This window comes from Borostomias antarcticus (genome assembly GCF_949987555.1).
Source record: "Borostomias antarcticus genome assembly, chromosome: 9".
NCBI lineage: Eukaryota > Metazoa > Chordata > Actinopteri > Stomiiformes > Stomiidae > Borostomias > Borostomias antarcticus.
The window spans coordinates 22,012,646-22,036,008 of NC_140242.1; the positions used below are offsets into that span (position 1 = coordinate 22,012,646).

At 46.0% G+C, this 23,363-nt stretch overlaps 1 protein-coding gene across 1 annotated transcript; it reads left to right on the forward strand.

Moving 5' to 3' along the window:
• Positions 1-1,098: 1,098 nt before the first annotated feature.
• On the forward strand, positions 1,099-22,787 carry sestd1 (SEC14 and spectrin domains 1). The gene is made up of 18 exons (XM_084443655.1): positions 1,099-1,339; positions 2,379-2,456; positions 3,518-3,626; positions 5,583-5,673; positions 8,122-8,235; positions 11,030-11,143; positions 11,280-11,374; positions 13,450-13,505; positions 14,677-14,918; positions 17,476-17,598; positions 18,542-18,736; positions 18,920-19,034; positions 19,171-19,333; positions 19,460-19,541; positions 19,684-19,806; positions 20,017-20,208; positions 20,390-20,523; positions 20,697-22,787. The coding sequence occupies exons 2-18, from the start codon at positions 2,402-2,404 to the stop codon at positions 20,908-20,910; spliced, it is 2,217 nt and encodes a 738-aa protein (XP_084299781.1). The 5' UTR covers positions 1,099-1,339; positions 2,379-2,401; the 3' UTR covers positions 20,911-22,787.
• The last annotated feature ends 576 nt before the right edge of the window (positions 22,788-23,363 follow it).

Sequence of the window (23,363 nt, forward strand, 5' to 3'; positions counted from 1 at the left end):
TACATTATACACTAGAACAATCTATTTAAAAAATATTAAAAGAAAGCTCTGTTTCCAATCACTAATTCCACTTGTACAATGATTCACTGTGGAATTTCAGAATAAAGGCCCTTTGACCTAAATGCACTGACTAAAACAAGGTTTTCTATTCAAAAAAGTATTAAAAGAAAGTTGTCTGTTTTCAATCATTAATTCCACTTGATCCAAATAATGGGACAGCTGGGACTCACAGGCATGCCATGGTGGGACTTTTTTGCAATGTGTGCTGAAGACTACCACCTACACGCTGGCTGATCCAGCTAGTGACCAGTTTACCCTGGCTGGATTACCAGTTTGACCATCTGGCCACTTTACACTGACTGGGTGACTAGCTTGACCAGCTATGCCCAGTTTACATGGCTAGCTGACCAGTTTACCTGGTTACAAACCAAGCCCATTCTCTCTAGCGTTACCAGACTGTAGCAACAACTGGCTGGGTGACCGGATAGTGCGCCTGGCTCAGCTACCAGCTAGACCAGTTAGCCATCCGGCGTGACCAGTTAAGGTAGACCATCTCGAACCAGTCTAAGCTTTTTTCAGCACTTTACACAGAACATGGTGTTTGTTGTTGCTGTTGTAGTAGTTGTTTTGTTTGTTTGCTTTTTGACAAAAAAGCAATAGCCTATAGTTCCTGCTTGGTCCACGAACATAAAACTTTTCCTAATTGATCACATGAGCTATAGTTCACGATGAAGATTTTGGGGACCGTGCTCATTTGGAGGGGATGTAGCTGCTACCTAATTGCTACTTAACGTTATTTTATCCCTGCATTGCTTTACAATTGCAATAGTTTGGATATAGCCTACTCAATACTGATGTGCGTTGCCTTTTCTCCGTGTATTCATCACAGAGGCTTAAAACATTACTCTGTGACTTAGGTGTGACATGCACAATTATTATTATTGACGATGTTCTTCGCCTCTGGGCTCGCACGCGAAATGGCCATGTTAATACTGCAGCTAACCAACCTGGCAACTGGGAGTGGCCTCTGTTACTGTTGTCCAGCCCCCAGAAACAAACCATTTTCTCCAGAATCAAGACACTAGCTGGCTAGCTAATTCAAAAGCGGCGTGAGTGTGACTTACTATTATCGGAACTAATGTTAACTGAAACACGATTACCCGCTACGCATAGTCTATGGCACAGTTGTGACTTGTGATATCCAGCCTCCCATAGGAAATCAGTGGAAGTCGGTCAGACACTGATAAACAATTGGGATTGCCGCGAGGACAGCTGCGCTTGAACTCCCAACATCATCTACGGACGGATATGGCACATCATTTGTTCTCTTTTGTCTGAGGTAGGGTATTCAGTGCTACACATTCGCTCGCTATATGTATGGTATTAATGTAGTTACAAAATATGACGGGAATATTGTGGGGTTTCATTCAATCGCAGAAATATAGGTCATTATGTCTGCTTGTTGCAACAGCAGGGTCGGGATAGCTAAAGTTAGCTAACGGGAGCTACTGCCTCTATCGGCTATGTTACCAGTTTTAGGTGAGAACCTCATGGTAGGCTACTGAGACATCTATGTTTATTATATTTACATGCTGAAGCTGGACCAAAATGTGTTCATCCACTCTCTAGTTTTAGGTTGAAAGTATGATTTATATTGCTGCCACTTCGGGCCCGAGAGGTGGGTGCTCTTCGTTCTAGGCTTTTGTCTCATGATCTCGTATAACCTACGATCGGATGAATCAGACGGGTTTTCATGGTAGTCTGGTGGTCTAGTATGGGATGTGACGACGTAGCCTACTGTACATGGAGGATTCCCAAATTGTGTGTGTGTGTGTGTTTGCAATTAGTTGTCCAGTCCCGTGATCTTGGACAGCGTGCCCATCAAAATGCGATCAAAATGTTCCAGACTACATGCATCACTGAAAAATACATTATTAGAGTAGTTTGAGTGTTCAGGGTTTATATAAAATGGCTGCAGCATTGTAATCAGCTAATGGCTTTCAAATGGTTCCTCCCATTCCTGGCAACTTCCACCATCTGCAGCCCCTAAAACATAGTCCAGGAGGATAACGTTACTTCAGATAGATATGACAAACTCTTAACTTCACTATGACAAGACATAGGCCACATACATCAGTGTTCATCCTCAATGTATAGTTACTTAGTAGTACTTGCTTTTCCTGTCTTCTCCTTCGCTTAGAAGAACATGGATGCAGGGAGGGAAATCTAAACATCTTTATATTCACAGACAGGTAACGCACCTTAATGTTCGACAGGAAGAGTGTGTGAGTGTGTGAGTGTGTGTGTGTGTGTGTGTGTGTGTGTGTGTGTGTGACTGTATGAGATGATAGAACCTTCAAATTGTGTGATTGTTCTAGTTTGCAGGTTGGAAGAAGCCACCATGGAGGCCACTAATATCCTGCCCATTCTGAAGAAGAGGCTGGCCTTCCTGTCTGGTAAGCAAGCAACAGCGCATCAACATCAACCATTATTAATGGCTTACTAATGTCTACCCCTTCATTCAAGAAGCAGAGATAAAGTTCAGCAGTTTGAGAGCAGAGCCCATTTTGACAGCAAGAGGACATAGGCAAGGTTGATAGAAGAACCCTTGTTAGGTGTACTCTGGACTTACAGTAAAGATTAGCCCTTCAACGTGGTTATTAATATGTTGTTGTTTTTTCTGTATAAATGGATTCTCCTCTCCCTGCTCCTCCTCTTCATAGTTGGTTTGTGGGTTTGTTTTACAGGCAAGGGGTGTAGCTGGAGTGTCTGAGTCAGAGAGAGGGAGAGAGAGAAACAGATATGCCGTCATTACTGCTGTTTATTAGACCAAGCCTTTGCCTCTCCCTCCATTACCTAGAGAAGTCTTGGCTCGGTTGGGACTGGGATTGGAGCTGGAGTCTTAGGCGGGGGGCTGGAGTTGAGGTTGGAACGTTTAGCCCTGGCACTCTCAGCCTGGATCATATTACGATGGCAGTCAGTCACAGACTAATGCCCATTAAAGATTTGGAACAGTCATCATAAATGCTGGCCATCTTGACATTATTGACTACTCATGGTCTTCAGCAGCCAGAGGTTGTGATTTGGTGTGTGGAGAGCTGTGCAGGGTTGCCTCCTCATGGGTCTCAGCCTGGCCAAGCTCACAGGGATTTTCCACTCCTCTCCTCCAGTCAGCCTCTCTCACACGATTTCAATATTCTGCTGTCAGTTTCTCAGTAGGTTCACTTGAAATATAGGTTCCACACTAAAATATCCACAAAAGTAACAGTTAGTAATATCACCCCTGAATGATGTAGCCTAATTTTCCCAACTACAATTTAAAATGTTAACTTTTTTTTTTTTTTTTTTTTTTTTACATCCTCGCATTTGACTTTACTCCATGATCTATAATGAACCATTTTGTGTCATGCTACCTTTCCTTTGAACTACTTGGTGCCTGTTTGTCTTCTGTGGAGATTAGCTAGTATGTGTCTCTTGTTAACTATCTGAGACATCTTTGTGTGTGTTTGCGTGTCAGGGGGTAAGGACAGACGGAGTGGTTTGATCCTCACCATCCCACTATGTACAGAACAGACCAGCATGGAGGAGCTCAGCTCTACCCTGGACTATCTACTCAGCATTCCCAGGTTGGTACACACACACATGCACTGTATAAGAAGTGTGTATGTGAACATAAATTAGACTGTATGTTTTTAACTTAAACTTGGCTAAACATAAATGGGTCAGCAGCCCTTAGTGAAGCTCCTCCTCCCAACTATAGTTTCTTTCAGTCTACTAGAAGTGGGGGGAAAAGGAGGAGGGACAGCCACCATAGCTACGGATGCTCTGAGCTGCAGGAACAATTCCTTTGATGAATTCACCTCTTTTGAATATCAGGCTGTAATTTTAAAGTGCCAGCCTCCAGTCCTAGCAGTACCTATGTATTGGCCACCCAAGCAGTGTCTTTCTGAACTTGTCCATTATCCACACAAACTATGATAAGATTATTATCACTGGCTGACTCGAGGTGCCTTTTTGTCTCACCCCCGAGAGGACCCAGAGGGCCCAGGAGGGGCTGCCGAGACATAGGGATCACAATTTCTGTCTGTCCGCACCATGGGTGGGTATTTGTTAAGTTTTTAGCCAATCACATCGCATTGGGCGAGTGAAGCCTCTAATTGTATTGAGCAGATGCAGCCTTTTAAAGGTTTTAGCTTGGAAGAATGGATGCTGAAGATCAAGGTCAAACAGTATGTAACCACCTCAATAAAACCCATAATACAAAGTTTGTAGGGCTGCCATTGCAGCAGGAATATTGACAGCGAACACTGAAGAGCATAAATTACAGACAGAGCCCAATAATGATATGAAATGTTAATGTTGCCTTTAGGGAGATAGACAGTAGTGGTAGCTGTCAGTAGACGACTCAGTGAAATTCATTAGCATTACAGAGAGATGTGGTGCATGTTTGCTATGTCAAAAGTAGGCTACTATCTGAGTTGTTGTTTCGCAACGTTGGCGATCGGCTTGTAGTCCTGACTAGTAAAGCCCTATTCACACAGGACTACCTGGGAAGCAGGGCTCTGTGTAACTGCATTGGATTTAATGTATGACATGCTCCAGTATTTTCGGTAGCAGTGCACTTTATATAGGCTTTTGCTGCCGTTTTAAAGAGAAGATTTTTTGCTCTCCAATGGGGTAAAATATGTTCTGCAACTCCCAATATTGACTGCCTGCCAACTCACCAATTCAAGCTGTTTTATCCCCTTGACTTAACGTTCCAAGTCCTGGAGCTCTGTCAATGCTGTTGAAAGTGTTTTTTTTTTAGCGTTTTTTTTTTTTCCCCCTTAATTTCAAATGGTGAAATGATAAATCAATATTACCATATTTGCATTTCTTTTTCCTAAATAGGTAGGCCTATTCGTTTTTGTTTTTTTTGTAACAAAACTGAGGGATATATTGCATCATTTTTCTGCATTGTCTGTCCTGTTTTTGACAGCACTCTCTACCATCATCATTTGGTGTCATCATCAAGACACCAAATGATAAAAATCATTTTGGGGTTAGCAGGCAAAATGATTCTAGAGTAGGCAGCTGGAACGTTGGGGGAGGGTTTCTATTCAGAGCAGTATTTCTATTGGCTGGCAGCTCGGATCAGTATTTTATGTTAAAATTAGCCAAAACGTAAATTAATTAAAAATAAGGCCCTGTCATGGTCTGTCCAGGACCCCTGCCAAAAATGAATGCTGTCAGGCCGACAGTGTCTGAGGAAAGTCTGGACAGAAGCACAGCGGACAGGCAGGCCGGGAGTAGCTTAGATGTCTTCTGGCTTTATACTATCTGTCTTTATTTATTCCATTTTTATTTTGTTCTGAAGTGCATTGTGTTGCATTTATGTATGATATGTGCTATATAAATAAAATGTGATTTGATACACATGACACAAAAGTAGACTGTTGCTGTCCTCAGCCCCAGGTCCACCTCCATCAGTGCCCCCGCCACCTCCCACACCTACCACAGCCATAGTGGAAGCGACTATTACACCAACTTGTCATTCATCCTTCATGTTTTCTCTCTATCCATCTGTCTCTCCAACTCTGTAGTGAGAAATGCAAAGCCCGAGGCTTCACTGTCATCGTGGACGGACGCAAGTCACAGTGGAACATTGTCAAGACTGTGGTGCTCATGTTGCAGGTAGGAACAGAGTCAGTGTAACCCTCAAGTCCCAATTATGTGCCCTTTTCCCCAAAGCTTGTACGCTATAAGGTTTGTGCAAGCTTTGGGTCTTACAGTTGGAATCATAATTATTCAACACCCATTGCAAATTAGGTTTACTGGCAAAATGGTACAGCTGTTTGCAATAAACAAATCAAAAAACTTTTAATGCATGTGGAGGGCAAGATGGATTCAGTCAAGTATCAGGAAATCCTAGGAGAAAACGTCATGCCGTCTGTGAGGAAGCTGAAGCTCGGGCGTCATTGGACCTTCATACAGGACAATGATCCCAAGCACAGCTCAACGTCCACCAAGGCTTGGTTTCAGAAGTCCTGGAAGATTCTAGAGCGGCCGTCACAGTCGCCTGACTTGAACCCCATAGAAAATCTCTGGTGGGATTTGATGAAGGTGGTTGCAACACGCAAACCCAAGAATATTAGTGAACTGGAGGCCAAATTCCTCAGGAACGCTGCCAGAAGCTGGTGTCTGGCTATGCATCAGGTTTGCAGCAGGTCATAACAGCAAAAGGGTGCTCTACTAAGTACTAAAGACGCTTGTCATGAAGGGGTTGAATAATTCTGAGACTGCAGTAGTCATTAAAAGTGGCATTTTGTGTTGAATTTGGAGAAAACACTTGTAATATTAAGCAAAGACTATTAATATTGTATAATCGTTGTGTTGAGCTATTTCAATTGTTCTTGTTTGATTTGTTTATTGTAAACAACTGAACGTTTGTAAATTTTGCTAATAAACCTAATTTGCAATGGGGGTTAATGATTTTGATTGCAACTGTACATCATCTAGTGGTAGATGAGACCAGCCAGTCGTTCAGTTGATCAGTCGTTTTCCATTGATATAGCATATTGATGTGAGGTGTAGTGGTGACTAAAGACGAGGGTAGTTTGTCTAAAGAAGTGGGTATACTGTAGCAGAAATGTTAGTTTTTACATTAGTGGTGTTTAAAGAAGTGTGTATACTGTAGCAGAAATGTTACAGTTTTTACATTAGTGGTGTTTAAAGAAGTGTGTATACTGTAGCAGAAATGTTAGTTTCTACATTAGTGGTGTTTAAAGAAGTGTGTATACTGTAGCAGAAATGTTACAGTTTTTACATTAGTGGTGTTTAAAGAAGTGTGTATACTGTAGCAGAAATGTTACAGTTTTTACATTAGTGGTGTTTAAAGAAGTGGGTATACTGTAGCAGAAATGTTACAGTTTTTACATTAGTGGTGTTTAAAGAAGTGGGTATACTGTAGCAGAAATGTTACAGTTTTTACATTAGTGGTGTTTAAAGAAGTGTGTATACTGTAGCAGAAATGTTACAGTTTTTACATTAGTGGTGTTTAAAGAAGTGGGTATACTGTAGCAGAAATGTTACAGTTTTTACATTAGTGTTGTTTAAAGAAGTGGGTATACTGTAGCAGAAATGTTAGTTTTTACATTAGTGGTGTTTAAAGAAGTGTGTATACTGTAGCAGAAATGTTAGTTTTTACATTAGTGGTGTTTAAAGAAGTTGGTATACTGTAGCAGAAATGTTAGTTTTTACATTAGTGGTGTTTAAAGAAGTGTGTATACTGTAGCAGAAATGTTAGTTTTTACATTAGTGGTGTTTAAAGAAGTGGGTATACTGTAGCAGAAATGTTAGTTTTTACATAAGTGGTGTTTAAAGAAGTGGGTATACTGTAGCAGAAATGTTAGTTTTTACATTAGTGGTGTTTAAAGAAGTGGGTATACTGTAGCAGAAATGTTACAGTTTTTACATTAGTGGTGTTTAAAGAAGTGGGTATACTGTAGCAGAAATGTTACAGTTTTTACATTAGTGGTGTTTAAAGAAGTGGGTATACTGTAGCAGAAATGTTACACTTTTTACATTAGTGGTGTTTAAAGAAGTGGGAAAACTGTAGCAGAAATGTTAAACTTTTTAAAGAAGTGGTGTTTGGTGTTTAAAGAAGTGGGTATACTGTGGTTCCATGAATAAAGAAGTGGCTATTCTCTGTATACCTGCATATACCCTCCACTAGTACCACTACACCACTGGCTGTGACTCATGAGACTGGCCTCTAGAGGGGTTAGCCTTTGCAGTGGGTGAGTGTTAGAGTGCCAGACAGATGAGGGAGAGACCTGACCACGGAACCGTCTGTGTCCTGTGTGGTCTCCCCTCCAGCTCCCTCTCACGTTCCGATTAATAGAAAGCTGTTAATGTGCTGCAGGTTGATTGGTCCCCTGGGGCTACTGTTGTCAAAACATCTGTTCCTCCCACCTCTCACTGATTAATCATCATGCTTATGAATATTCAGCCTGGTCATTACAGAGGGGTAGGTTTGATAGAGGACACTCCGGTACCTGTAAAGAGTAACATGTTGGAAGTTAGAAAGCAGGGCATACCTCCATATTGTAAAACATTCTCAACAACATTGTCTTGTTCTAGAACGTGATTCCAGCTGAGGTGTCACTGGTGTGTGTGGTGAAGCCAGATGAATTCTGGGATAAGAAGGTCACCCACTTCTGTTTCTGGAAGGAGAAGGACAGACTGGGTTTTGAGGTGAGTTCTATTTGTGTGTGTGTGTGCGTGCGTGCGTGCGTGCGTGCGCGCGTGTGTGTGTGCATATGCATGGGTGGGTCACAATTAACTATATTTGTGGGGACCTTTTGGAGCATCTCCTCTCGTTTTGGGTTAAATTTAGGTCAAAGGTTAGGGTTAGAGGTAAAAGGTTATGTTTAGGGTTGGTGTCTGTGTGTATCTGTCTGACCCAAAAGAGTTGCTGACATGTTTCAGACCAACATGTTTAGACCAGCAATGAAACTGTCTGTCACCTAGGCTACATCTGATGGAGTACTCAGGTTGGCTATAGGCTGATGCAGTGTTAATACACCTCTAGTCCCTGTGTGGTGATTTAGAAGGGATTGTCTGCCCGTATGGCATAGAGATAGATAGCCATTGTTTCTGGGATTTATAGTAGTTATTAAATATTCATATCTCCTGCTCCATGTGGTCTCTGTGGGATCCTGCTTGTTCTGGTGGAGGGAAGAATTTTTTCCTGGGACTGCTCTGGTTTCTGGACGGAGAGTGGAAGGAGAGGGGAAAATAAGATGTGTGAGATAGTAAGAGGAGGGAGGGAGAGAGAGAGAGAGAGAAGGACAGAAAAGGAGGGATTTTAATGGAAAGTGTGGAAAGAGAATGCCTGTTTGTCTGACTTTGAAATAAACCTACTTTCAGCATGAACTAATAAGGTCATGCTGCTTGGCAACAGCTGTAAGCAGTTCAAATGTCACTCCAAGGAGAGTAAACGTATGTATTTCGACAACACCATCCGCACTGACCTGGGTGATTGGTTAGTGTTCTCTAACGATTCTGTATGTTCCTTACGCTAATGACTGTAGTGGTTCAAGAGAGGTCCATACTGTAGTAGCTGAAGGTCCAACCGTATGAGTGTTGATATGAGCCAACCGCCTCCCATGGAACTCCAGGACTTAAACGGACGGCTTTACTGCCCGAGAGGAGAGGAGGAAGAGGATGAGATGAGGATGAAGAGGAGAGAGTATCGACCGTGGAGTTCAAAGCGATGAAGAGAGAGATACCTAGTTTTCTGTCAGCAAGTTAGATCATCAGAGAGCACCACTGTGGAGGTACCTAGGATGTCTCTGTGCTGTTGTCTGGGCTTGGCTCTCCCAGTAGCAGCCTACACCCAGGCTGGCGCAGGTCCTGCGGCATGTGGACGTGGAGCATGAACACCTGCCAGAGAGGTGAAGCCTCTGTGCCTGGCTGCTTGTCACCTCTATCTCCAGACTGCCGACTGAGGACGCACACACACAGACACACACACACACACACACACACACACACACACACACACACACACTCTCTCTCTCTGTCTCTCCCAGTGATGGCCTGATCTGATGGCAACTTTTCTAGTAGAGAGCTGAATCTCTCTACGCTGACCTCTGATGGTCAACAACAATGGCTCAGTGGTTCACACACTGACACTAGGGCTGCAGCTCAATACTTAGAGTAGTTGCCTACATTCCTACAGTTTACACGTTGAAACTAGAGGGTCATTCAGACAGACTTGTTAAGACGTAGTACTTGCGCCAATCGTACGTTTCGCCGTTGGTCTAAATTGAACAGACACGGATTGGTGTAACAGATTCTCCCCCCTTTCGTTCCGTCTTTTGAGGTAGTGATATTCCCACAACGGCCCGACTCCCCTTTTCGTCTGAATGGTGCATTCCGCCAACAAGGAAGACTACAGAAGAACGGCTGATTGTTCACGCCTCTTTTAAATGCGGAGGCGCGGAATGCTATCTAAACAAAGAGCTGCCACGGAAATATTACACCTCTATCTAAATGGGCAGAGCGCAGATATTGTGGGTCCATTGCGGGACCTATTTGCAGCAAATTTGCAGAAGCTCTGTCTAAAAATGCCTTAGGACTGCAGCTCAATAGGCTAGAGAGTCGCTGCTTTTCCTGACCTACTCTACCCCTGCTGCCTGGTATGCTTCGGCCGGGCTGCTGGTACAGAGTGTCCTTCAGCCTTGCATGCTGAGAGAGCACTTGGCAGCCATTCAACAGCTCTGCCGTCAAGCAGTGATGTGTTGTAGAGGGCAGGGTGTGTTCAGGGTCAGAGTGTTTTCTGCTGAGCTGTATTATGTGAGCTGGATGTTGAGGTTCTCGAATTTGATCTCTCTTTGTTGCTAATATAACTTTCTCTTGAATCTGGGGGCAGAATCCATAATGTTGCCCGGCACCGCACACTTTAGCAAAAATGTTCACTGCAACACACACACACACACACACACCACGACACAACTGGATTTCAACATCAGGCAAACAGATTTCATCATGACTTTAGGCGAAGTCTACAATGATCTGGCACTGGGGAGTGATTACACTAGTGTGTGTGTGTGTGTGTGTGTGTGTGTGTGTGTGTGTGTGTGTGTGTGTGTGTGTGTGTGTATGTGTGTGTGTGTGTGTGTGTGTGTGTGTGTGTGTGTGTGTGCGTGTGTGTGCGCGCGCGTGTGTTTGCGCGCGCGTGTGCGTGTGCGCGCGCGTGTGTGTGTGGGGAGGGGGTGCGGGGGGATGGTCAAGTATGTGTGCCCCTGGAGCTAGTGGCAGCTGCTCTGGGGTGTGTTCGTGTGTGTGTGTGAGCGAGCAGCTGTTGGCCCCTTGCTGCAAACAGAATAGAACTTCAGCTTGGCTGAGGAAGGACAAGGCAGAGATGTAGTATGAACAGCTGGCAGATGAGACTTGCCACTCAGTCTAACCCTGTTTAGTGATTTAACCTGGTCTGTTAACCTAGTCTAACTCTGGCCCCTCCCCCATCTCATCTGTGTTCCAGGTCATCCTGGTGTCGGCCAATAAACTGACCCGCTACATCGAGCCTTGTCAGCTGACTGATGAGTTTGGCGGCAGTCTGGTGTACGACCACATGGACTGGGTCAACAAGAGACTGGTAAGACACACCCCCGACCCTGAACAGCACAAAGCACCAGAGATCCGGAAAGCTATAAACGTACATTACCCCCGCTGACCCCTATGAGCCCTGGCAGAATCTTACTGATGACTAAGTTTGTCTGTGTTTCTCTCAGGTGTTTGAGAAGTTCACTAAGGAGTCCACCTCCCTGCTAGATGAGCTGTCTGTCATTAACGAGAATGAGAAAGCCAGCCAGGTCGACAAAGACAGGTGAGAACTTTAAACTGACTGTAAAGCAATGATAAATATTTGAGTTTTTCACGCCACAGAGAAATGTGTTATTAACCACATAGCCACATTTGAATGATTAAAATAAGTCACCAAGTGATAATAAATTAAGTTACAAAATCATATGCAAATAAACAGTATTCTCCTCTCTGAACTGCGGGTGGACACCATTTGGTGGGTGGCCGGTGTAGTTTCCACCCTCCCCGGACAGCTAGGCGTCTCTCGGCCCATGTTTGCCGTTACCCACAAACGTAAAATCCACATCTACATATAATTCCTTGTCATCGCTATATTGAGGCACGCCAAAGATTGCCCTTGTTTTATGGGTAAGCAGTGAGTTTTCCTATGGATTCTGCTCAGGGAAGAGGCCAAATATAACATTACATGCACTAACGTTGGCGACAAAATTTAGTAGAGGTAAGTTACTGTGGACTGCCTACTATAATTATAATATAAGCTACAATAGGCTGCAGGGCTTGTACAGTCTGGCCAGCCGTACTGGAGATGATGACAGTGGGATATTCATTCGCAGTAGACTGCGAAGGGCAAACGGAACAAGGGAGTCTGGGATAACTCTAGCCTTTTAGCTAAAATTGGGTACATTTACTTTCTATTACAAAATGTTCATAAATGTACATTGTCCCTCTTCCTCAAATAAATCAACTTGAAACTTGGCAGACACTCTCTCACTCTTCCATTCCATCAGAGAAAACGCAAAACACGCACACACACATACGTCTTAATGTCCTGTCTAAGTCTTTGTTACTCAGTTATGTTAACTGTTCACCGTACTGTCCGTTATTATACACTTGGTATTGTGTATTAGTTGTTTCTTGCCTAAAATTAAATATAAATGTAAAAACATTCACACAAAAAAGCGTTCTAAAACAGGCCAGCTCCTCGTCGGACTATTCTCTACACACCTCAGCGATTATTGTGTGACGTCACCTCCCCTCTCCATCTCTGCGCCTGGCCAGCAACCGCTTATTCACATGGAACGGTGACATTACTCATCTCTCTGCGCCCACAAACGCAGAATCTATTCAGGACTCCTTCATTCATTCTCCTACTCATGATTTGGAACCCCCTGTCTCTCCCCCGACCTGAGTTCTCAGTCACACATCTCCATCAGGGACAATGATGCGCCACGGATTAAATGAGAATCTGGACACCCCCGGTCACTTGCGCACTGCGCAATACCGTGACAGGAGCAGAATTCACTCCTACACAGGCTAACATGCCGTTTACAACACGGCTGGTCCTTCTCTACGGACACCAACAGTCATTTCTGACAGATGCGTTTGTGGGACAAAGGCATAGCCAGCTAGCAAAATGTTAGCCTACAGTAGGCTGTAGTAAGATGACTGCAGACAGAGAAACAGGAATGTGCATGCGCTCTCTCGTTTACATGTATTTGTGGAGGGACCTTGATAAGTAGTACTCATCAAGCCTTGATTCAGGGCCGCCCAAAAAATCTGGAACATAAAAATGTTGAAAGAGTTTGACAATCTAACTCCACAATTCAGTACTACATAGTTCAGGGACTTTCCACATGTTTTCAGCAATTATCTTCTAAGATGTAATGTATAATGTACAAAAATAGGAGAAAAAGGCAAAGGCTACGGCGCTCGGTAGGTTCTGTAAAAGCTGTGCTCTTTGGACACAGTCGGGGGAGCAATCCAGTGCAATGCAGAAAAGGAAGTCCAAGGCAACTGACCGACCAACATGTTTCGGCCTTGCAACCTGATGAAGGCCTTGCATTGCCAAAACATGTCAGTCTGTTTGTTCAATATGAACTAGCTGTATATTAAAGGATTTCATTCTAAGAAGAGTTGCCTCAGACTTCCTGTTTTGCATTGCATAATATGTAATGTATACTGTGTTCAGAAACAGATCTCAGAAGTCACTTGACAGTCACTTTAATGACTTGCAGTATCCCTCATCCTGGCATCCACAAGAGAACAGTGTGTGCTGTGTGGTGGAGGTTAGGTCTTCATTTAATGTGTTTTGCAGTTGTGAATGTGAATCAAACGTTTCTACATTCCCTTTTCTCGCAGACCGCCAGATTGTAACTATCTACCTTCGTTTGATCCTGAAACGGTTCTACAGACTGGTAAATTATGAATATCTTTCTCGAATACTTCCCAAATCCTCTTGATTTAAATGTAATTTGAACAGCAGTAGAAACACACTTGTTGTCCCATACACTGTTTAATAGTAGTAAAGACACAAAGACACATTAGACGGTAGAATGCTATTGTGTTAAACAATCTTTCCTAGCTGTGTCTGCACTGATGCCCTGTTTCCAGTCTGGTAATGTCCTCAGTAAGGGAATCTGCACAGCTTTAGTAGCAAACAGGGTAGCTGTTGCATTACTAGGGGGCTAGGTTAGCTGTGAGGAGGGTCACTGCAGCTGTTTTAAGACAGTGAAAATATTTAGCCAGTCTTCGCCTATGGTCAGACCAAGCCAGAGCTGCAGGGCCAATAAAAGGATCTTTGTGTGTGAAGCTGGAGGCTGGAGTCTCACTCTGTCACTGGTACTAATCTACCCACTGCAGACCTCTCTCTCTCCCTCTCTTTCTCTGTGTCTCTCTCTCTCTCCCTCTCTCTCTCCCGCTCTCTCTCTCTCTCTCTCTCTCTCTCTCTCTCTCTCTCTCTCCCCCCCCCCCTCTCTCTCTCTCTCCACCTAGCTCCTGACTCCACAGCAAATGCCTTGCATAATGAGCAATCGCATGGCTTTGTCTTGTAGCTCTGTTAGTGTTTGTTTTGTTGGAGGGAGAGAGAGTAGCAGAGTACTGGTGTTTGTTGTATTCCGTCAGCATGTAGGCATCAAGCCTTTGTAACAGTATATGTCATTGTTTAACAAGCCTGGAGAGATGAAATTGGTATTATAATCAATAAAAGCAGTGCTCTACTGGAGTCTCGGATACCAAGGAGATGTAACTTAATTCTAGACGGAGAGGAACATACTGGCACACACATGCTCACACACATGCTCACACACACACACACACACACTTTTCATTCTCTTCATTACATCTTATTGAGTTTTTTTTGCCGTTTCTCTATACCATCTCTCTCTCTCTGTCTCTCTCCCTCTCCTCTCTCTCCCACCCTCGCTCTCTCGCCCCCCCCCCCCTCCCTCCCTCCCTCCCTCCCTCCCTCCCTCCCTCCCTCCCTCCCTCCCTCCCTCCCTCTTTCTCTCTCTCTCTGCCCCTCCCTCTCTCTCCCCTCCTTCCCTCCATCCCTCTCCCTCCATCCCTCCCTCTCTCTCTCCCTCCCAGGTCATGAGCTGTTGTCGGAGCTGCAGCAGCGGCGTTTTAACGGCTCGGAGGGGGGAGGCGGCGGCGGGAGTGCGGGGGGCGGCGGCCCGGCCTGGTCCCCCATGGACGAGGAGCTGCTGGCCCAGCCCCAGGTCATGAAGCTGCTGGACTCCTTGAGAGAGCAGTACACGCGCTACCAGGAGGTCTGCCGCCAGCGCAGCAAACGCAACCAGCTGGAGGAGATCCAGACCAAGGTCATGCAGGTACACAGTACACACACACATACACACAGCACCACATAGACTGTTAAAGTATAATTAGTAGTACTATATATATGCACACACACTCATAGAGAAAATACAGTATGTAAATTACATCTCATACGTGCACACACACACGCACACTCATTCTCATTAGAGATGGAGAATGACGACACAGCTGGAGTTGGAGAGAGATGGAGTTAGGGATGGAGAGCGAAGGAGAGAGATGAGAGAGATGGAGAGAGAGATGGAGAGAGATGGAATTAGAGATGGAGAGTGAAGACTGAGAGTGAATCAGAGAACAGAGGCCTCTGATTACAGAGATGTAGTCAAGGAGGCCGAGCAGCGTGTTGCCACGGTAACTGGGATGTTGAGCGGTAGCCTGAAGGATTAGGTCGTCTTTTGGTTGGGGGGGAGGTGTTGGCCTAGTTTTCATACTGGGTCGCTGGGAGGGAAGGGACGCTTGTTTGCTAGAATCCTCTAGCTGGTCATGTGAATGCTGCTCTGGTCAGTGTGACGTCCCCCTGGGCTGCCGGGCCGGGCTGCTGAATGACCGAGTCAGTGTTCTCCTGTCACTGGGTCACTCTGTATCCCCCTGATCTGCTATACACACACAGGCACACACACACACATACATGCGCACACACACACACACCCGTGCACACACGCAGGCACAGATATACACACATACAGGCACAGATGCACACACACACACACACACACACACACACACACACACACTAGTTACTAGTATGAATAACATTTTCTAAGTAAATAGTAAACTTCACAGTATGTGTTCCACTGCTGACAGTCTTAGTTACCCAATCCCCAGTCCAATCAGGGACTCACAGGGCTGGACGCTTAGCATTTCTCCAAGTAGCACTGTGCTACCATGCTGAAAAATGTAGTAGCACACAACGTTTTTTAGTAGCAAAATGAAAATTCAGCAATTTTCATAAAGGGGACATTTTCAAACAAATAAAGTGCTTATTTAGCCTAATCCTAACCAGGGGTGAAAGTAGGATTAAGTTATTGCAGTCCCACCCCAGACATGAAGAGAGACAAATTAAATTTTTAAATTCCTGTTCGGGGTAGAAATTAGACACACAACATAATTTATATTATATAAAGAGAATATATATAGAGAATATAATAGTGAGTCCCTGCCTTATCTCTCTCACCCTCAACTGTTTTAAATAAGAAGAAATTACAAAATTACTAAAACTAGATTAGGCTACTTAATTCAGTGTAACTGTAAAATTGTGTCCAACTTCAAGGCATGCTGCAGTATTCCAGCTGCCAGCTAACATTAGCCTACATACAAATAATAAGAAGCCAATGTCCATCGTGTCTGACAGACAAGGTTCAGCATATAAACATAGCCTACTGTTGTGTTCTGATACAGTATCACCCATCCCGTCGACAGATGGATGGCCTAGTTCATGTCCCTTCTCTGGCCTGTCAGTAGCCCACCTGTTCCTTCTGGTAGTTCTGCTTCCTCCCTCTGGTCCTCAACTTGCTATGAAATTCTCCTACTTTTAACAACAGTATCACCAGCTTCTGCATCTCTCTCTTTTCTCTTAAACATTAGATACATTTTTCTTTGCATTTTGCCTTTTCATAACATTCAACAAGCATCTGACGTTTTTAATGTTCCCTCCTTCTTTCCCTCAGAGGGTTAACGGCTGGCACGCTACCCAGCGCCTAGGCAACCAACGTCCAATCACACACCCTTCCGAGCATGTGTTTGCGGAAGCATCGAGCACTCGACTGAGCTCGCATGACTGTCATTCATGATTTAGGTTGTTGATCGTGAAACATCACAACTTATTACTTGTTTTTTTGTTTTGTTTTGTGCAAAAAGGACTGCTCACTGCTGTCTGCCAAAATCCACAGCACTCGAGTCTACAGTGCAGACTGCCGTGCAACATAGTACGACAAGCGAATGTAGCCTACTGATGGGAAATGCGAGTTACAAAAATGCGCCTCAACACGGGACACATTCTGTTGATGGAATACCACAGAGATTTTAATGTAGCTCAAATTTACATTGATTTAGGAGAAATGCGCTTGAAAATAGTGTGGATAAAGGGCCTGTTTTGCGTGACAGGCAGATGTTGCGTCCCCTAAAAACCAAAACAAAAAACATGTTCCTTACTGCGTACCGGCTGTAAATCTTTTAACGGTACGGCGAACCGGACCATTCCGGCTTACTTTCACCCCTGCTGCTCACGTTAAACAGCACGCAAAACAGTGCATGTACCAATGTTTCTGTCGGACTCGCACTGATGCGACTGAATGTAATTTTCTAGTCGCATTGGAAATGATCCACTTGCAAATGCGAGCAAAACAGTCGCACTGTCCAGCCCTGAGACTCATATCCCCTGGAGGTATGTGGTTGGAAGTCTCCCATCTCCCCCCAGCTGGTCTCTGATTGGTGTTAGTGGGTCAGTGTGTTAATTTGTGTGTGCTCGTGCGTGTGTGTGTGTGTGTGTTTGTGTGTGTGTGTGTGTGTGTGTGTGTGCGTGTGCGTGTGTGTGTGTGTGTGTGCACTATACAGGTGGTGAACTGGCTGGAAGGTCCAGGTCTGGAGCAGCTGAGGACCCAGTGGGCGATAGGAGACTCCATCAGAGCCTCACAGGCCCTGCAGCAGAAACACGAAGAAATCGAGAGCCAGCACAGTGTAAGCACACACACACACACACACACACACACACACACACTCAAGCACACATGCACACATGTACACACAGACACCCACTCACTCGTACATAACCGCACATGCACACATACACACAAACACAGTCACTCACTCACACACACTCACACACTCACACACACTCTCATACACGCACACTCTCAAACACACACAGACACACCTGCATCAGAAACAAGTTCCTCCTCTCTTTTGTTCTTTCTTTTCGTTCTTTCTCTCTCTCTCTCTTGCTTGCAGAGTCTTATAATTGGGTCAGTGAGTGTGATTCTAATCAGGGTGGTGTTGGAGCATATATGAGCAGGAGAAGACTGCTAGAACAGATCTCTCTCTCTTTGGCTGCTGCTGCGCTAAGTTAAGCACTGCTAGCTGCTATCAAGATACACAGGCAATACATGTGTCTGTAAACTCACCAACCAGTGAAAAAAAGTGAATTAATCGTCCGAAAAAGAGGCAGCCATTAACCTTATAGCCCATAATCAGTATTTCTTTCATAATTTGTTTTCACTTAAAACAGGATACCGCCACTAATAACCATGAGCTGGCCTATAGGGCGGCATGTAGCTCAGGAGGTAGAGTGGCCAGTTGGGGATTACAAGGTCCCCGGTTCGATCCCAGCTTCCGGAATGTGCTGAAGTGACCTTAAGCAAGACACTAAACACCAAAATTGCAGGGTTTATGGTATGGTAGTGCGTAACAGTGGCGAAGACGGACAGGAGCGTGTGGTTTGGTCCCTGGGCGCGTCCCCTGCACGCGGCCTACTGTCTTCTCCCGGCTGCTCTTGGGGGAAGGGAGATGGGTGATGTGCAGAGACATTTCATCGGTGGACACTTCTGTCACTGTGTGTTTGTGCCTCGTCACTGTGTGCTGTGCAAAAACCATATGACACATAACGTTTGTTTGTTTGCTGCAGGAGTGGTTTGCGGTGTACGTGGAGCTGAACCAGCAGATGGCGGCGCTGCTGAGCGCGGGCGATGAGGACGACTTGGCCGAGCTGAAGGGGCTACAGCAGCAGCTGAGCGACGTGTGCTACCGGCAGGCCGGCCAGCTGGAGGCCAGGCAGAACGTCCTGCAGTCGGCCCACGACTTCCACGGCACGGCGCAAGACGTACGGCCTCCGCCACCTATCACCGCTCACCCTTAAATTCACCCTTGTGAATCCTTTTATCCTATTATCCCCCAAAAATAGGCTCTCCGAATGGAGTTGTGAGTTCTCGGTATTTGTTTTCAGGATGTTAATGTTTTTTTTTCCCCCTCCACCCCCACGCTGCCTCTCCGCTCTCCCCCGTAGCTGTCTCAGCAGCTGGACGGTCTACTGGGCATGCTCTGTGCGGACGTGGCGCCAGTGGACGGAGCGGCCATTCAGCAGACGCTCAAACACCTGGAAGAGAAACTGAAGAGCGTTGGTGAGCTGGGCAGCACACACACACACGCATGCATGCCCGCAGATACAGTCTCTGAGGGAGAAGGGCCAATAAAGCAGTTGTTGGTTGTTTACGCTGACAGTTTGAAGACCGTTGTTATATTCCTGGTGTCCTGCAGAGGGCGCCCTGCAGGGTCTGAGGGAGAAGGGCCAGGTGCTGCTGGAGCAGATGTCCACCCAGACCGCCTGGTCGTACGGGAAGGAGGAGGCTCCCCTGGAGAACAAGGAGAACATCGACCACATCCAGAGCATCATGGAGGACATGCAGCTGCGCAAGCAGAGGTGGGAGCAGACGCGTGAACGGAGCACTCTACCAAGAGGAAAGACGTACGGGAGAAAGGAGGAGGCGTGTCAGGAATAACATGGACGAGGACAACCTGACGCGTGTGTGTGTGTCTTCCTCCTCAGGTGTGAGGACATGGTGGACGTGAGGAGACTGAAGATGCTGCAGATGGTCCAGCTGTTCAAGTGTGAGGAGGACGCCTCTCAGGTCAGTCTCACTCCCTCTCTATCTGCCGCCCGTCTCTCTCTCTCTCTCTCTCTTTCTCTCTCTCTCTCTCTCTCTCTCTCTCTCTCTCCTGCTGGCGGGAGGTCTCTCCACGCCGACCCCTCTGTCCCCCTCTGTCCCCCAGGCGGTGGAGTGGCTGGGGGAGCTGCTGGACGCCCTGCTGAAGACCCACATCCGTCTGGGGGAGGACGCCCAGGAGACCAGGGTCCTGCTGGAGAAGCACAGGAAGTTTGTGGACGTGGCCCAGGTGAGGCGGCTGGTCAAGGGGGTGGGGGTGGGGGGGGTAGGGGGGGCAATAAGGGTTGGCATCTCTTTCCAGTCTTCCCACATTTCTCTCGCTTTACCTATGACGCTTCTCCCTGTGTGTGTGACGCTTCTCCCTGTGTGTGTGTGTGTGTGTGTGTGTGTGCGTGTGTGCGTGTGCGTGCGTGTGTGCGCGCGCGCGTGCGTGTTCCAGAGCACGTATGACTACGGCAGACAGCTTCTCCAGGCCACGGTGGTGCTGTGCCAGTCGCTGCGCTGTACCACGCGCTCCTCCGGAGACACCCTGCCGCGCCTCAACAGGGTCTGGAAGCAGTTCACCGTCACCTCGGAGGAGAGGCTGCATCGCCTGGAGATGGCCTCCAGCTTCCACACCGCCGCAGACAAGGTTGGCACACACACGCACACACTCACACACACTCACACTCAAAAAGGACTCTTGATCCGTGTGTCCTCATGTTGTGATCCTGGGTTGTTAATCATCGTGTGTGTGTGTGTGTGTGTGTGTTTGTGTGTGTGTGTGTGTGTGTGTGTGTGTGTGTGTGCGCGCGCGCGCGTGTGTGCGGCAGGTGCTGAGGGAGGACAACGAGGAGCAGGCGGAGTCTGAGCTCCAGGAGGCGGAGCTGGAGGTGTACAGGGAGGTGGAGACCGTGGGGAAGGCCCTGCTGGAGAGACTGACTGTACCTGTCATCTTCCCAGACGGGTAAGACTCGATGCACGAACGCACGCACACACACACCACATGCACAAACACACACACACATGTACAGTTTCACATTACTTTGCCTCAGGCTATAGATGAAGACCAGTGATGGAGAGGTGAAACACTCGAGGAGGTTACTGGTTTTGGGAAATGACCCCGTCTCCCTGCCGCAGGAGTGAGCAGTACTTTGGCAGTCCCGGCGACATGGCCTCGTCCGCGGACAACGTCCGAGAGAGGATGAAGCTGGTGGAGGAGAGGAGGCTGCAGCTGGCCCTGGAGCCCGGGGAGGAGCTGGACCAGGAGGAGGAAGAGGAGGAGGAGGAGGCACGGCAGGAGAGAGAGCCATTGCAGGACGAAGAACTGGAGACGATTCCCCAGGACAGCTAGTGGAGTACCCATTACATTCTCCCAGGACAACAAGTGGAGTACCTATAACATCCTCCCAGGACAGCTAGAGGAGCACCCATTTTCATCTTACAGCAGACATTATACAGTCATGCTGGGAAATCCCCTGTTACAGATCCTGCCTACCCCCCCCCCCCCACACACACACACACATCACACACTCACACATCACACACACTCAAAGCAAAGCACCCCTCTCACGTGCTCCTGCGTGGCTGTCAGTGTGTTGGTGCTGCTACATTCCTCCCATGTCAATGTTCCTCTGCCTTGCCAAGCTAGATAACCTTACAGTTAAAAATAGAACGCCAGCCAGCATCAGCTCACCAGCCAGCATCAGCTCACTCAGACAGGCCAGACTGATCCCGAGGCTGCGTTCCAATACCAACACTACCATGCTATTTATACCAGAAAAAAGATTTAGTATGTCCCCAATACAGAGTATATCAAGTGCAGTATGATAAAAATACCAGGATGTCCCTACTGCATCCGGTCGCATTTTGCAGTATGCAAGCCAGTATGCTTTTCTGGCTATTCTGACCCACAATGCACAGCAGAAGATGCATCACGTCGATTGAGCCGCTGAGAGCACAGACAGATGACAGCGCAGCGACTATGAATGCAATGATGACGTTTGCACTCATTTATCCACTTAACTTCATGCAGCAATGAATGTATTAAATACACACACGAGTCGCAAACAATATGTAGTACTTACACTTGAATGCGCTGTCATCTGTCAATGCTGACGGACACCAGTGCAACGACAATGACTGATAACAGTTGTGTAGCAGCCTGGCTAGCTAAGTAAGGTATTCAGACCCAACCGGCTAATTTTGCAATGGATGTATAAGCAAGAGGTTCAAAGTTCAAGGTGCAATGTCATCACGAAGTGGTATATCTCAATTGTATGCATACTGCATGCAACAGTACTTTGTAAGGGCAGCTGCAGTAGTACTAATGGTAAAAAGTATGAGATTTGGAACACAGCCCAATACTTCCCTTAAAGCTTTACCTTGGTTCAATCCCAACAGTCTCTCCCTGTTTCCTTGTATCCTCTCTCATTATCTCTCTTTCCAAATGTATTGGAGGAGAGGACCCAAGGCTCTCCCTGATTTATTAAGGCTAGGAGAGAGGACGTGGAACTAAGGAGATATTTTCGAGGTCCCAACCTTGCCTGTTCCCTGTCCCTCTGTGACAGGTGAGCCAAGCCTCCATGGTGCTACAGTACTAACTAAACCTCTGGAATGTACGGCAGACCGAGGCCACCTTTCTTCTGGTTTATATACCTGCAGTTGTAAAGTCTCTGGCTGACTAAGCAATGTATGTTTTTTCTGTATGTATCCTCAGTTGCTTTGGTTTTTATCTGCAACATACTGAGTGGTTTCTGGTGAAAAAAATATTGGAAAAAGGGGTAAAGGAAGAGAAACACTCCGCAATGTGAACACTCCATTAACGTTGCTTTTATATTTGGCCCAAACTGTCCAGCTGACTGTCTAGAGGGACTGGCTATGACCTGGATGTGTGCCCATTCAACCAGCTGTTCCAGCCTTTCCAGACCGCTATTATATGTGAAGGCATCAATGTGTAATTTACAGACAGAACTGTGTTCAGCTTGAGAGCATCAGTTAATGTAGATATTGTTCTGGTTAATAAAGGTGGTGTGGGAGGTACGTTACTCTCAGATCTGCCATAATTGCCATTCTAAATAAACACATTTAAGATGCATACGCCTGCATCTCGAGGCATGCTATTGAAATATTAATTCTATATTTATTTTGTTTTGTATGTTGGTATTTTACATACCAATGAATTTGATCATGCTTCTGCCATGTTAGGTTTGCAAGGCTGACCATGTACTGAACCTCATTGACATCTGAGTCATACAAAATAAACATTGAAAGTCGCCTTGGTGTCTGATGATTTTGTCTTACACAATAGGCTAACATTTATGAGCAGTGATGAGAGAGTGAACAAGGCTGTTTTGAGGTCCTATGCTATCCTTTGCTCAATCGCAGTATTTGCCCACTAGAGGGAGCAAACAACCTATTCTCCTTGGACAGGTGGGAATGAAGAAGGTGGTTTAAAAAAAAAAGTGTGTGTGTGGGGGGGCGGGGGGGTAATGGATATCAGATATCTTTGGTGTAGATCTAATAGTCACACAATATCTAGTTTTAGAAGCCAGAGGATATAATATGGTCCTTTCTAGTGATGTATTGTCTACACAATATTACTGCTCATTTAGAGGGAGGAGTAATCAGGTAACCAGTATGACTGATTAGTAACACAGCTCTCTGCATGACCAGACTAGAACAGCACCAGGACTGTCTGGGAAGTTGAGATATCATAACTACATTGATTCTGTTATCGAAGGTCATAACCAAAACAAGATTTAAATGGTGTCTTGTCTGCTGCTGTGTGCATAACTGAACACTTAG

What these genes read in the sequence shown, in the direction of transcription:
- sestd1 (XM_084443655.1), top strand. Translation starts at nt 2,402, where the DNA reads ATGGAGGCCACTAATATCCTGCCCATTCTGAAGAAGAGGCTGGCCTTC. An exon ending in TATCTACTCAGCATTCCCAG is followed by an intron (nt 3,627 to 5,582) that starts GTTGGTACACAC and finishes CCAACTCTGTAG; the next exon opens with TGAGAAATGCAAAGCCCGAG. An exon ending in TGAAACGGTTCTACAGACTG is followed by an intron (nt 13,506 to 14,676) that starts GTAAATTATGAA and finishes TCTCCCTCCCAG; the next exon opens with GTCATGAGCTGTTGTCGGAG.